General features: G+C 42.4%; 1 protein-coding gene across 1 annotated transcript; it reads right to left on the reverse strand.

Moving 5' to 3' along the window:
* Positions 1–1,606: 1,606 nt before the first annotated feature.
* On the reverse strand, positions 1,607–7,506 carry olfml1 (olfactomedin-like 1). The gene is made up of 8 exons (XM_068723935.1): positions 7,047–7,506; positions 5,572–5,675; positions 5,132–5,322; positions 4,878–4,981; positions 3,815–4,006; positions 2,425–2,605; positions 2,181–2,340; positions 1,607–2,010 (listed from the first exon to the last, which is right to left on the reverse strand). Exons 1-8 carry the CDS (start codon positions 7,173–7,175, stop codon positions 1,854–1,856), a joined length of 1,218 nt encoding a protein of 405 aa, XP_068580036.1. The 5' UTR covers positions 7,176–7,506; the 3' UTR covers positions 1,607–1,853.
* Between the last annotated feature and the right edge of the window lie 6,252 nt (positions 7,507–13,758).

A 13,758-nucleotide genomic window follows, 5' to 3' on the forward strand; every position in this document is an offset into this window, starting at 1 on the left:
CATAATTGAAAGAAACATTAAATTTGTATCATGAAACAAATATTTTTCTCAAAAATATATGTGCCACAATTATTGGCACCCCTTCATTCAATATTTGGTGCAGCCTCCCTTTACCAAGATAACAGCTGTGAGTCTTCTCCTATATAGCGTGATGAGCTTGGTGACCACATGGCTCTGGATCTGAGACATTCCTAGATGCAGAATCTCTCCAGATCCTTCAGATTCAGAGGTCGACGCTTGTGGACTCTCCTCTTCAGCTCATCCCACAGATCTTCTCTGGGGTTTAGGTCAGGGGACTGTGATGGCCATGGCAAAACCTTTATTCTGTGGTCGGTGAACCATTCTTGTGTAGATTTTGAGGTGTGCTTCGGATCATTGTCCTGCTGGAAGGTCCAACCCCGGCCCATTTCAAGCTTCCTGGCAGAGGCTGTTAGGTTTTCATTTAGTATCTGCTGATGTTTGATGGAGTCCATGATACCATGTATCCTATCAAGATGTCCAGGGCCTCTGGAAGAAAAACAGCCCCACAACACCAACGACCCACCACCATGCTTCACAGTGGGTATGAGGTGCTTCTCTGTATGGCTATATTTCTGTCTACGCCAAACCCACCTTTGATGTTTGTTGCCAAAAAGCTCTATTTTGGTCTCATCTGACCGTATAACCCGGTCCCATTGAAAGTCCCAGTAACGTTTGGCAAACTGTAGGCGCTTTAGTTTGTTGTTGATTGACAGCAGAGGCTTTTTTCTGGCAACCCTCCCAAACAACTTGTGGTGATGTAGGTGGCATCTGATGGTAGTTTTGGAGACTTTCTGACCCCAAGACTCAACTAACCTCTGCAATTCTCCAGCTGTGATCCTTGGAGATTCTTTTGCCAGTCGAACCATCCTCCTCACGGTGTGTGGGGTCAATGTACACATACTTCCTCTTCCAGGCTGATTCTTAACATCTCCTGTCGCTTTAAACTTCTTAATTATTGCCCTGATAGTGGAAATGGGTATTTTCAACTGTTTAGAGATTTTCTTTTATCCATTTTCTGATTTGTGAAGCTCAACAATGTTTCGTCGCACATCGTCACTGTGTTCTCGGGTTTTTCCCATTGATGATGATGAATGACCAAGGGAATTTGGCCTGTATTATCTCATATTTATACCCCAGTGAAACTGGAAGTCATGGTTGACCACTTAAGAGTTCCTAATCAAACAGGTGAACTTACAAATGTAAAATATGACTGGAATTATACTTCAGTTAGATTTTAATCATGATATTTTCTAGGGGTGAATAGGGCCAATAATTGTGGCACACATGTTTTGGAGAAAAATATTTATTTAATGTCAACATTTTTTTTTTCTTTCAATAATTTTACTTCAATGAAAAGGTAAGATTTTTGTGAATATTTTGAGTGAAAGACCAAGAGGATAAACAGCAAAGACATTTTTTCACAGCCTGTTTTGCTCATATCTACTAAGGGTGCCAATGATTCTGGAGGGCACTGTAAATGCAATATCAGATAGTGTGGTGTGCCACATCTGAACCAGCATAGCACAGACAATCTCACTGTGAATACTTCAAAATCATTCATTGAGGGCGAGTGAAAACACACACGACACTTCAATGTTCTTTATTACGGTGATACAAAGTGAAAAATGCCTACAAGATGTATAAAATGCCGTTGGTTGGACATGATCTTTATGTCTAGAAGCACTAATAGTGTATAGCATCCATTGCCAGCAAATGATCACTATACTGAAGAACAGTAGATTACAAGATACTCATCAAAAGAATGCTTCTATTGGTGATGTTTAGTGCGTTATTCTGGTGATTTATGAAAGGGTAAACACCGTAGGGCGTCGTCACTCTGCAGTGACTTGGTCATTTCGACGCGTCTCCACTTTGTATATCGTCTGGTAGCCGTCGTCCCAGGCGTACAGCTGTTTGTCTCCGGGGTGGTAGTGGATGCTGCTGTGGCTGGTGTAGCGCTTCGGGAAGAACATCACGGGACTCTCGTCGCTGCAGACGGGTGGTGGTGCAGAAAAGGGAAAACAAATGTTGAATCATATTAAGACGATCGCTTTAGTTGTAATAAAAGAGATTCGGTGTCTGTTTTTCCTGTGTTTACACATGTGGATGGTTTAAGTATTTTGGGCAACACTGTCGTTTCCTCCTGTGTGTAATCCAACCTGTGGATGGTGTCGTGGATGTCGTAGAGACACTGTATGGTGGAGCGTCCTCCATAGCGTGTGTTGTAGACCACATAGAGGGTCCCGCATATCAGGAAGGCTCCTTCAGCATCACGGCTTCTGCACTGAGTATCCCAGGTGTACTCTACTGCCAGACTCGCTGAGGTGAGGAGCAAACGAAGTGTTAATTTACACCAGGTTACTTAAATATGTACGCACACGCACAGATGCGCGTACTCTCTACCTTTATCCAGTTTGGTGACGACCAGGTTTCCTCCATACTCAGGGTCGGCATGGATGACCCAGAGGCCGAGTTCGTCCACAGCCAGGTCCAGGTAGGTGTTGGGGTTCAGACTGTAGACTGGTAGACGACCCGCTCCTGGTAGCAGTGTACTGTCCACCACGGTGCCATTCAACAGCTCTACCTTCATGTGGGGGGAGCAGATGGAAATAGACAAAATTCAGAAATGCTTCCATTATGGTTTTGTTTTCTCTTCAGTTATGTCAGAAATGTTTCTTACAACAGAGTTTGATGCGTAAACTAACAACGTTTGGGTAAGCAGGGTAAAGGCTCCTATCTCACACCCGCCACCGAAAGTCAAAATTTACTAAAAAAGTAGTCGTCATTTTCAAAATCCACAATATGTTTCTAATGAAACGTTCTGCTGCAATTAGCCTTTCAAAAACTAAATTTTCCCAGAAAACTGCTCGCTTCTCCAGTCCGCCATTTAAATGGCAACGCCTCAGGTAAACAAACACAGCAATGATCTATTAAGAGACTCAATACAACCCCTTTGCCCCTTAAGTCTTGCTTTGTGCCCAGATTATGCACCGTTCAACTAGCAAAGGTTCAGTGTGACGCGCCGTAAATGCATTTTAGACCAGCTATTCTCAACCACTGGTTCGGGGCCCACTAGTGGCCCTCCAAGTGGTTAGTGTAGTAAAACATATATTTTTTTGGTAACTTACAAACTTACTATTTTTATATCTAACTATGCTCGATAATTCACATCAATACAAAACATCACATTAAAATGCATAATTTCAATGACAACCTAACTCAACCTCATGGTGGCGCTATAGAAAGAGGCCAGGATTCATCCTCCGGTAACTACGTGTGGTAGAACAAAACTTCATGGCCATCCGTTCAGTAGTTGTTGAGACATTTCAGACAATCCTGATACCATCCTGTTTCAGTGTCACATACTGGAGTTTGGCTTTGTGGACGGTTCTATAGAACACGCTTTCAACAGAACACGTTTTCCCCAGTAGACTTTCTGCTCCAAAACACTGAAAGTATCTTGAGAAAAGTCAGCTCCTTCCACAGAACACAATTGTTTATTTTGGCATTGTTAGCTCACTGACCTCAGCTAACCGGGAAAAAAGAGCAAAGAATGTCCAATGACTGAGCGCTTTTGAAATGATCTGAAGTCAGCCTCCAGCCAAAAGCTGCACAGCAGTTTGCCAAGAAATGTGATCCTTCAACGTGACCACTGACTGAACACACTGCTTTACTCAATGCATTATATGTTACAAACATAATGCAAATCAACACACACACACACACACACACACACACACACACACACGCACACACACACACACACACACACACACACAGTACAGAATCACACCTTCAGGATCTGGTTGGGAGTGTCTGCCTTGTGGTAGTAGAGGAATCCGTTGTAGACCACCTGACCTGTGCCCTGCCAGTCAGAAGGCAGCCGCACCTCCTTCACTGGTGGTGTGGTGGTCCTCCCTGTGAAACTGTGCAGAGAGACGTACTCCAGCAGAGTGTTGTTACGAATTCCACTGAGCAGGTAGACCTGAAAGAGAAGAAGAAGAAGAAGAAGAAGAAGAAGAAGAAGAAGAAGAAGAAGAAGAAGAAGAAGAAGAAGTGGAAATTATTGCTGTGGAACTCAGGTTTGACATCCCATTCTTGATTTAAATGTACTGATATATCTATATTTATATATATATATATATACATATATATATAACGAATCAACAATATATGTGGTATTCATGCGATTAGCAGCTTTGCTTTTTTTTGCACCCATGAATCACTTCCATTGTGATGCGTTGGAAGTCAAAGTGAAACAGCAAATTTAGGTTAAGGCAACAAAACACATTTGTTTGGATTCAAATAAGTATGCTTTTTTTATGTAACTTGGCGTAAGTGAAGTACATAACTTACGTAACAAAAGTACGGTAAATCACATCAACGTTGACTTTTGGTCTCCAGGGTGCAACATTTTAAATCCTACTACGGCGAGGGCCTGACCAGCCCTACGCTGCCTCTGATTGGCTGGTACTCGTTGCCTTTGTTGGTTGGATTGCTTAGGTTGAGGCGTTTAGGAGTGCAATTGCGGCGGGGTCGGCGTCGTCTCCTCGTATTCGCATCGCTCAATAGTGATGACTGAATTGATGATGAGGTCCTTCTGAACCTACCAATAGGTGTAGCAGGCCCCTTCTAACCCAGTCCAATCAACTGTTAACAGCAGGTGTGTTTTTACGTTACATATCTCCGTTCATGAGGAATGTTTTTGGGTGAATTAGCAATTCGTTTACATCCGTCCACCAGCAGCTCAACGCTGAGAAAAAGATAAGAACAGTTCGACCGGCCAGAAAGAAAATCATCCATCTCTAAACAGCCCATTATTACTGTAATCACGTCACCGTTAAAAAAGAACGGACCTTAGCTGATCCTTCGGAGGGGTCCTTGAACCAGGATCCGTAGGTGTCTCCTGCCTTCTTCACTATCTTGAGAGACTTGATTTGACTCAGCGCCGTTCTGCAGTCTGGGGATGTTGGAAAGAGAAGAATAAACTATGACCTGCTTAGTGCATTTTGTATCTTTTCTTTTTGCTCTTTCCTTTTCCCCTCCTGTCACACATAAGGTAATCAGGTAAATGCCGTGATCGTCATCTGTATACCGGCCCACATCCTACCATTCTCCACTTTGATCTTGGCTTTCTTTTGCAGCTGGTCCAGCTCAGCGGCCTTTATCTGTTGCTCCAGCAGCGCCTCTTCAATCTCGATGTCGGTCTGGGGGGGGATCTTGTTTTCAAGATATTCCAACTCCCTCTCCACCCGCTCCACCCGCACAGACACGCTGTCCACCTGGCTCCTCACCTCTGATCTATGGAGCAAAATGAATTATTCTCACAGTCCTCACGCACCTTAAAGCTGCTGTTGGTCATTTTTCTAAAAATCATTTTTAGTCATATTTGCTCAAATTGTTGGGTTACCAACAGAAGGCAGGGGAACCTGATTTATTCTCATGTACTACTGCAGTGTATAGTCACAGGATAAAAAAGGTATTTTCATTTAATTAACTAGCGTAGTTCCTTCATTGAGTCCCATGATGAAGTCTTTCTGTTCAGCCTACCTCAGAACACTGAGAGTGGACAGATAACCCCTGACTTCAGAGGACAGGTCATAGGTCTTCTGGGTGACGCTCACTGTCTTCTGCTCGCATTGATTCAGACGCTCCTGAGAAACAAACATGTGGTGAATACAGGATTAAAGCAAGAATACATGTCTTTTGAGAGAACTTCATTTTTTTTACTTTGGGATTTATTATCAGAAATGGAATATAATGTTCACAACTATGTGTATAATCACCTAAAACTAAGACTTCTTGAGTTTTGAGGTTTTAGCCCAGAGGATCTAGCGTTTGATCTTCACGGTTTAACATTACCTGCAGGCCAACTCGGTTCTCTGACACACTTGTGAAATGTCTGTGCATGAGCCCCAGAATGCATCACTGCAGTAGTGTTATTATGGTAAGGATGACTTCCGAGCGAGGCGAAAGGCGTTATCCCGGTTTTGCACGTTACTGCACTCTTGGGAAGGGAGTATTTAGTTAGCACCAATCTGCAACCACACAGATGCCACTAAACCCTGCACACTGTGCCTTTAAGTAACAGTAGAGTCTGAGCATCAGAAGACACTTCAGGTGTAACTTCACCCCCCAGGTCTGAGCCATAGGCTGTATATAAGACATGTAGGAACGCCTGTCGCCAGATAAACACTCATAAACACCGATTCAGCAGACGTTGTGATGGAACGTTAGCTTAACTTCCAGCACACAGAAAGGTGAGAACAGACTTGTGCTGCGATTGTAAAGCTCCACAGCGGTTATTGATTTAAAGGGCATTCATGCTTTCATTTCATTTTCAATCATTTTCAATCATTTTCAATCATGCATTTAAAAATAAAATGTCACTATTAACACCAGCAATGATGTGTTTCATCACAGTACAGTCATATAATTCAGTTTACAACTTTAAAAAAGTGTACAGTTACTCTTTAAAGTGCCAATAGTCAGATTACTAATGCAAAATGATATTACCATGTTATATTACTGTATTATAATTAGTGATGTAGTACTACTTTAATGTTGCGTAATGTACTTTATGTATTGCTGGGTAGCTTAATCTTTTAAAAAAATGACATTAGTTTTTGCATTAAAAATCTAAAAGCTGTACAATGAATGTAGTAGGGTGAAAATTACATTTGCAAAAAAAAAACTGTAGTGGAGTAGAAGTATAAAGTAGCATAATGTGAAAATACTCAAGTCAAGTACAAGTACCTCAAAAGTGTACTCTAGGTCAGTATTTGAGTGTACTTAGTTACATTCCAGAGTTGGTTGCTGTTACACTTAGTTGTATTCATGCTGGTACCGGACAGCACTGTGAAATGAAGTACATTAAAGTACATTAAAGTACATTAAAGTACATTACCTCACTGACACATGCACACATATTTAGTAGACGTCTGTGGCCAGATATCCCGTCACAGGAGGACGTTTGGCAGCCAGATGATCTGATCCGTGTGTAACTCACTACTCATCAACCTTACCTCCATCTGAGACAGTCTCCTCTCCAGGTACTGGATGATGAAGGCATCCTGGGAGGAGCCCTGGCTCTGGACTGAGCCCACAGTCAGATAGAGACCCAGGAGAAGGACGAGAGCCAGTCTGCCTGACATCGCTAGCACCTCTGTCGACAAGTCACAAGCTAAAGCTGCAGCTGCTGCTGAGACAACTCCACTACTTCTGCGTATGGAAAGCCTCGTCAACGACAAAGAGACTGCTTCCTGTGTTTCCTTCAAGCACTCGTGCAGAGAACAACTCACTGAAACATTCCTCCACGCTGACGATAAACCCCCAGAAAGATCAATTCATAGTGTTCAGTCACAGTTTAAAATAGTCCCCAATGGTCCCCAAATGTCTGCCGTGTCCAGTTTGCGTTTAAGAGTTGCAGCCGCAGAGCTGTCTGTCCTGCTTCTCTAGGTGGATTTGGATCCAAGTGAACCTCACCCTCGCACGGTCCCTCCCAACCCCCCCCCCCCCTCTCTCTCTCTCTCTCTCTCTCTCTCTCTCTCGCTCTCTTTTTCCAGTTTCTCTGACTGTCTCTCAACCCACCCTTTTCCCTTCTCTGGAGTTTGTGTATTTGAGTTCTGCGAGAAAAAAACAAAAGAGAAAGGGGGAGAGAGAGGGAGAGAGAGAGAGAGAGAGAGAGAGAGAGAGAGAGAGAGAGAATAGGGAACCAACCGAGACAGTTCAGACCCTGCTGTCCAACCCTGCAGTTTTCTATTGTAATAATCTCCAGATGGTCCACTGACACGTCCCCCTGTCCACACTGGAGCAGGAGCTGGTCGGTAAAGTCGTAAAGTCGTAAAGTTGTAAAGTCGTAAAGTTGTAAAGTCGTAAAGTTGTAAAGTCGTAAAGTCGTAAAGTCGTAAAGTCGTAAAGTCGTAAAGTTGTAAAGTTGCACCACATTAGTGTGAAAGAAATACAAACTGTTGATAATATCTAAATCATGAAACCTCCATCCTCTTGCGAGGCACTAAGGGTGTTTCCAGCCGGCAGGATTACAGGCTTTATTTATGACATTATATTATAAAGCAACAAAGCAAATATTACACAACTGCCTTGTAATTTCTCGCTCCTATAATTCTAGCCTACAATGTCAGAGACGCGCTATCTTCTAATATATCACCACAGCCTCCCAAAGCAATGCTTACTGTAGACTGAGGAGACTGAAGGCTTAGCATGTCACTACAGAGAGAAATGAACAGATATCTGACTGTGAGAGTCTCAAGAGTTTATGCTTTCATCATCTGATCCAGATGATATTTTGAGTGATTTCTATTTATGGCTAATTCCTGGTTGGCTGCTGTCGGTTGTCCATCTGGTGCTTTTTTTTTTTTTTTTTTAGAGCCACCTGGGCCTGTTTCCTGTTCTGTTCTGACAGACAACATCTGGCTGTCAGCTTTCAACGCTGTGCTCGATGCGGCGCCCAAACACCCAGCAGACCCCGTCCTCTTCTGTTGAGATCTTCAGCCTTTATCTGCGGTCAGGCCTCTGAGTGTCACCGGGGTTCTACCATGAGGTGGCGCCACATCACAGCATTACCGCCACATACTACAGGCCTTCACTCAGCGTCCACATGGGCACCCTGACTATCGCTCAGAGACAGACGACTTCTTGAGTGAATGCGTCCCGACAGCAATCGATGAATCCAGTGCTCTGACGGAAGAACAGAATATTAGATTTAGCACCTTTCTGTTTCACCTTTCAGTGAAAAAGACCCAGTGTACTCTTGCTAGTTTCTCAATATTACCTGTCTTTAAGTAAAAACACAGAAGTTTTAGTCACAAAATGAAAAAAGTGCTGATTTCGCAGAATGACAGCTGTCATAATGGAACACAACTGACTAAAAGATTCTTCTACACAACTTCTAAAATGTTTTACTGTTGACATTTTTTTTGCACTAAAGGCCAATATAGTAATTATTTTTACTTATAGATACCAGCATATTCCTCAAGTTGATCACTTTCTTTACATTTTGTGTTTCAATGAACAAATGAGGCAGGCTCTCTTATTAAATATGTGCTCATGAACGTTGGATAAAGCCAGGTTTAAAATTCTTGTTTCATTTTGTTTACGCATGAACATATGTACATTAAACATCTGGCTATGAATGATGTATGAACAAACCCCTCTGTAGAAACCTTCAGAACACAGAGAGGGATGAAAGAGGAAAGTCTGGTAGAGAAAACGGCCAGATATGTTTAGTAAAATACATACGTTTAAAAGAAAACTCCAAAAAATGAAGAACAGATATCACCATGAAACTTCTCCAGTTGATTTCTTACATTGTATTAAGTGTTGTGTTTTCATACACAAATAAGCAATTCACTAATGGTAACTTTATGCTGAATTTAGGAGAAAACAGTTTAAACATAGTGAATGAACGAGTGAAGATGAATGGCACCAGGGTCACACACATCACCTCCTCTCTTGTTCTGCGAGTGTGACCCATCCCTGGTCACCCTCTGCAGCTCTGTCCAGACATCCATCCGTTCACTGCGTCTCATGCGGCTGTTGTTCCCAGACGTTCCACTGGAAATGATTCTGTGATGAGAAGAGAAGGGGAAACTCCTCTTATCCTCACCTGGCACAAGTCTGTCAGAGATGTGATCAGGAAATTCAAAAGAGAGGCGCAAAGTGTCCCCATTAGGAGTTCATTCCTTTTTATTTCTTCTAAAATGATGTTAAGTTTTGAATGGAGACGTAACAGTGTTGGCAGGATGTAAACACACAGAGGTCTGGAGATGGTTGAGTTTGGAGTTCATGAAATTTGAAATCACTTCATTTTGTTTTACATCAATGTCACAGTGACCGTGAAGTTCACATTGACTTCTGCTGTGCTGACTGTGTTAAGAGTTTGGCAAAACTGCTCTCGGTGAAAGTTGGCAATTGTAATTTTCGTGACATATAAATAAAGAATAGCTCTTCTTTCTGTTGGAATATTGTTTTTTGCTAAATAACCAGTAATACATTTACTTGTACTGAATGCTGTATTGTAATGCTACCTGTGGTCAGTGCTGCTTCAAGTCATTGTGTAATGAGGGACAAAGGCTTCTATTTAAATGATCTATAGTGCACGGCAAGGGCATTCAGTACAACTCCACTTCTGCTCGTTAAACGGCCCATACTCTGGGAGCAAAGTTAAACACAACGGGCAAAGGGGCGGATTAGTCTCTTAATTAATCGTAGGTGTGTTTTGGGCGTAACATTGAACCGATCAGTGTCATCGACTTCCTTTGACTGCATATGAGCAAAATGTATCGAATACATATTTAAGTGAGGAGAAAAGCGCTGCTGCTTTTTGTGTGATGAGTGTACCCACGTAGCAAACCCGCCTATGCCTTTAAATAGTCCTTTAAATAGTCATTTAAATAGTCCTTTAAATAGTCCTATAGTCCTTTAAATAGTCCTTTAAATAGTCCTTTAAATAGTCCTATAGTCCTTTAAATAGTCCTTTAAATAGTCCTTTAAATAGTCCTATAGTCCTTTAAATAGTCCTTTAAATAGTCCTATAGTCCTTTAAATAGTCCTTTAAATAGTCCTATAGTCCTTTAAATAGTCCTTTAAATAGTCCTTTAAATAGTCCTATAGTCCTTTAAATAGTCCTTTAAATAGTCCTTTAAATAGTCCTATAGTCCTTTAAATAGTCCTTTAAATAGTCCTATAGTCCTTTAAATAGTCCTTTAAATAGTCCTTTAAATAGTCCTATAGTCCTTTAAATAGTCCTTTAAATAGTCCTTTAAATAGTCCTATAGTCCTTTAAATAGTCCTTTAAATAGTCCTATAGTCCTTTAAATAGTCCTTTAAATAGTCCTTTAAAATAGGAGGAAAACACTCCACCGTTGACATTGGACCACGTTTTTTGTGGCCAATGGTGCAATCACTTTCTGCTGCCACAAGATAGCGATGCACCAATAATGCACCTGAGCATAGATGAGCGCAAGTTACACAACATGAACGCGGGGTGTGAAAATGTCAACTGTGTCTAGAAATGAAACTAGCATCGGCAGTTGTGCAGCTTTGTTGTGTGTCTTTGCACTGCCGCTTTGCTGCGCCGCTTTGCGCGTCGCTTTGCTGCGCCGCTTTGCTGCGCCGCTTTGCTGACAAACTGGTTTGCTGAGCTGCATGTCGGTAAAGAGAACTGTGGTGACTCTTTTGAAGAGTAGAGTAGAGTAATGTGGGACTAGCAACTGTAAAAGACAGCCCACTAAAGCATTTGTTTTCAGCGAGGCGGTAACCGTGGGAAGGTGAAGTAATTTAAGGATTTTGTCTTGTTTTAGGGGATCGGATTACTCATGAGCACCACTTTGTAATCTTCTGGTTGCGTGCCACACACACACGTGTTAGTACACACGCGCCCCAACTACACATACCCTCACAATGCGATGTAACCTCATGAAAGATTCATACAGTTTGTGGAAGAGACCTATAAAATATCCATAGAGTCTCAGCAAGACATCCGACTGGGTTCACTTTCAGAACTGACGGGAGTAATCCATGGAGCTTTGTGTGTGTGTGTGTGTGTGTGTGTGTGTGTGTGTGTGTGTGTGTGTGTGTGTGTGTGCTTCTGTAGCTGTGTCTCTGATATGTTTGACTGTTTGCTCATGTTTGCTGTTTCCCTGCATGTGTTTCTCTCGGTTGTACATTTACTTTGTGCCTGGATATGTTTGTGGACGTGTATGTGCATGTGCATGCAAATGTATAAGTGTGCATGACTATTCAAGTGTATAAGTGTGTGTATGTGATTGAATGTGTGTGTGTGTGTGTGTGTGTTTGAGTGACGTCAACTTCCCACCACACTTTAGAATCTGACATCATCATTGACCTTTCCTGCCAGCCTTTGTTTTTGGCAGATGATGAGCTTTTATTAATGCCAGTCAATGCAAACAGGTTCCGCCCGGAGACGGCCGACTCCAGAGGCTGAACCATCAACCATGGAAGGAATAACCTCTATTTCTGCTTAGTGCTCGTTGTGGAAGTCCCAGATATCAGGAAACTAAACGCCGTCTTGTCTGGGTTCATAAGATAGCAAGCCACACGTCGACTGTTTACGACAGCAGTATGGACACAAAATAAACTGATTTTGCTTTGATTGAACTGCAATAAACGGACAGAGAGGGAGGCCGAAATAACTACGTAACGATGCCGATTTGTAAAAAGTTTTAAAATACTTGTTTTCTCAATGGAGCTCGGATCGATCGGTGCTATTCTACGCTAACGTTAAAGTCTATTCGCGTCTGTGCATTGACTTTGTATGTAATCTACTCACGCGAAGGCAAATAACCACATTTACTTTTCCTCCGCCGCCACAATGACATTCCCATCAGCCTTAGCTTTACTTTGTGTTCAGCATGCTAAGACGCTAAACTAAGATGGCGAACATGGTTAGCTGCTAATCCTGAGCATGTTGCAGCTCACCAAGGCACTTTTTAGCTACTGATTGAGACGCACCGGGCTTTCAAATAACTCCAATGGAAACAGTATTTTACCTTACTTTTGTTACGTAACTTACGTACTTCAGTAACGCCGAGTATGTGAATTCAGTGACAAGCGTAGGCTAGTTCATTTCAGTCAAATCACAATCTTTCCTAAGCCTATAAGTACTTTTGTTACCTAAACCTAACCAAGTATTCCCAGTTGGAAGTTTATGTTTATTCCAGTTTATCAGGCAACAACATCCTGTTCTGCCGAGTGAAGCTGATGCTTCATGTGTTAAAGATGCATTCTCTCTAGTGTCCACCAGGGGGCGACTCCTCTAGTTGTATAGAAGTCTAGTCTAAAATGACTCTACTTCTCTCTTGATTTATTCCCTCAGTAAACATTGTAAACATGAGTTTATGGTCTCAATCTCTAGTTTACAGTCTTCTTCAATACAGCATGATGTTCATTTAGTAAATTATGGTCCATTTAGAGTCAAACAGACCAGAAAGAAGGGGATGCTTTAGGGGGGGTTTACTGTGATTGACAGGTAGCTGCACTACCAGAGCAGTATATGACGTCTCTACGTCACTCCTCCACATCCCAAATATGGTCACTTCAGTTCATTGGTTGCGAAATAAACAACATGGTGCCGGCTGTAATCCAAGATGTCGTTGACGAAATCGCTGAACTCGAGACTTCTGAACGTCAGTCCACAAACCAAATGGGTGACGTCACCATGACTACGTCCACTTCTTATACACAGCCTGTGGTGACGACGTGTTGACTGCCCCTCCAACTCACGGCTACTCACCCTACTCCATCTGAATCACCTCGTCTTTCCCATTACGTACGTTCAAATGTTCAATATCTGCTGTGTGACAAATTGGCCCCATGTTCCTAGTATTGTTTCACCATTGCTCTCTGACCTTCTGCCTCTGTTCCCCCCCTCGTTCCTTCACTTCATCCGTCTCTCTCCCACTCTGTGGGTCGTCCGACTTCCCGTGGCTCCGCTCTTGAAAATTTAATTACCGGGACGCTCCCTGGAGCAGCAAGCCAAGGTTAATGCCAAGTCAACCCCAGGTATAGAAATTAATTAGGCTTAATTCAAGTGAAATTCACTGCGGCGTTAACACGGTGGAGCTTCCATTCCTCAGCCTCTTTATCTCACGCACTGTTGCATTTGGCAGTGAAGATGCAATTGGAGCAAACATGACAAGACTTCTACGTGAATCCTTCAAAGAGCTTCAGACTACTTTTCTATGCATTCGTATGCAA

The sequence above is a fragment of the Cebidichthys violaceus genome, unplaced genomic scaffold (genome assembly GCF_023349555.1).
Source record: "Cebidichthys violaceus isolate CVI_PGR_0920_01 unplaced genomic scaffold, fCebVio1.0.p SCAF_3, whole genome shotgun sequence".
Lineage (NCBI taxonomy): Eukaryota > Metazoa > Chordata > Actinopteri > Perciformes > Stichaeidae > Cebidichthys > Cebidichthys violaceus.

Bases quoted from the DNA above. Each gene is read 5' to 3' on its own strand.
- olfml1 (XM_068723935.1), bottom strand. From the start codon at position 7,175: ATGTCAGGCAGACTGGCTCTCGTCCTTCTCCTGGGTCTCTATCTGACT. The intron at 5,676-7,046 runs GTAAGGTTGATG...TTTGTTTCTCAG, and splicing joins GGAGACTGTCTCAGATGGAG to GAGCGTCTGAATCAATGCGA. The intron at 4,982-5,131 runs GTAGGATGTGGG...CAACATCCCCAG, and splicing joins CAAGATCAAAGTGGAGAATG to ACTGCAGAACGGCGCTGAGT.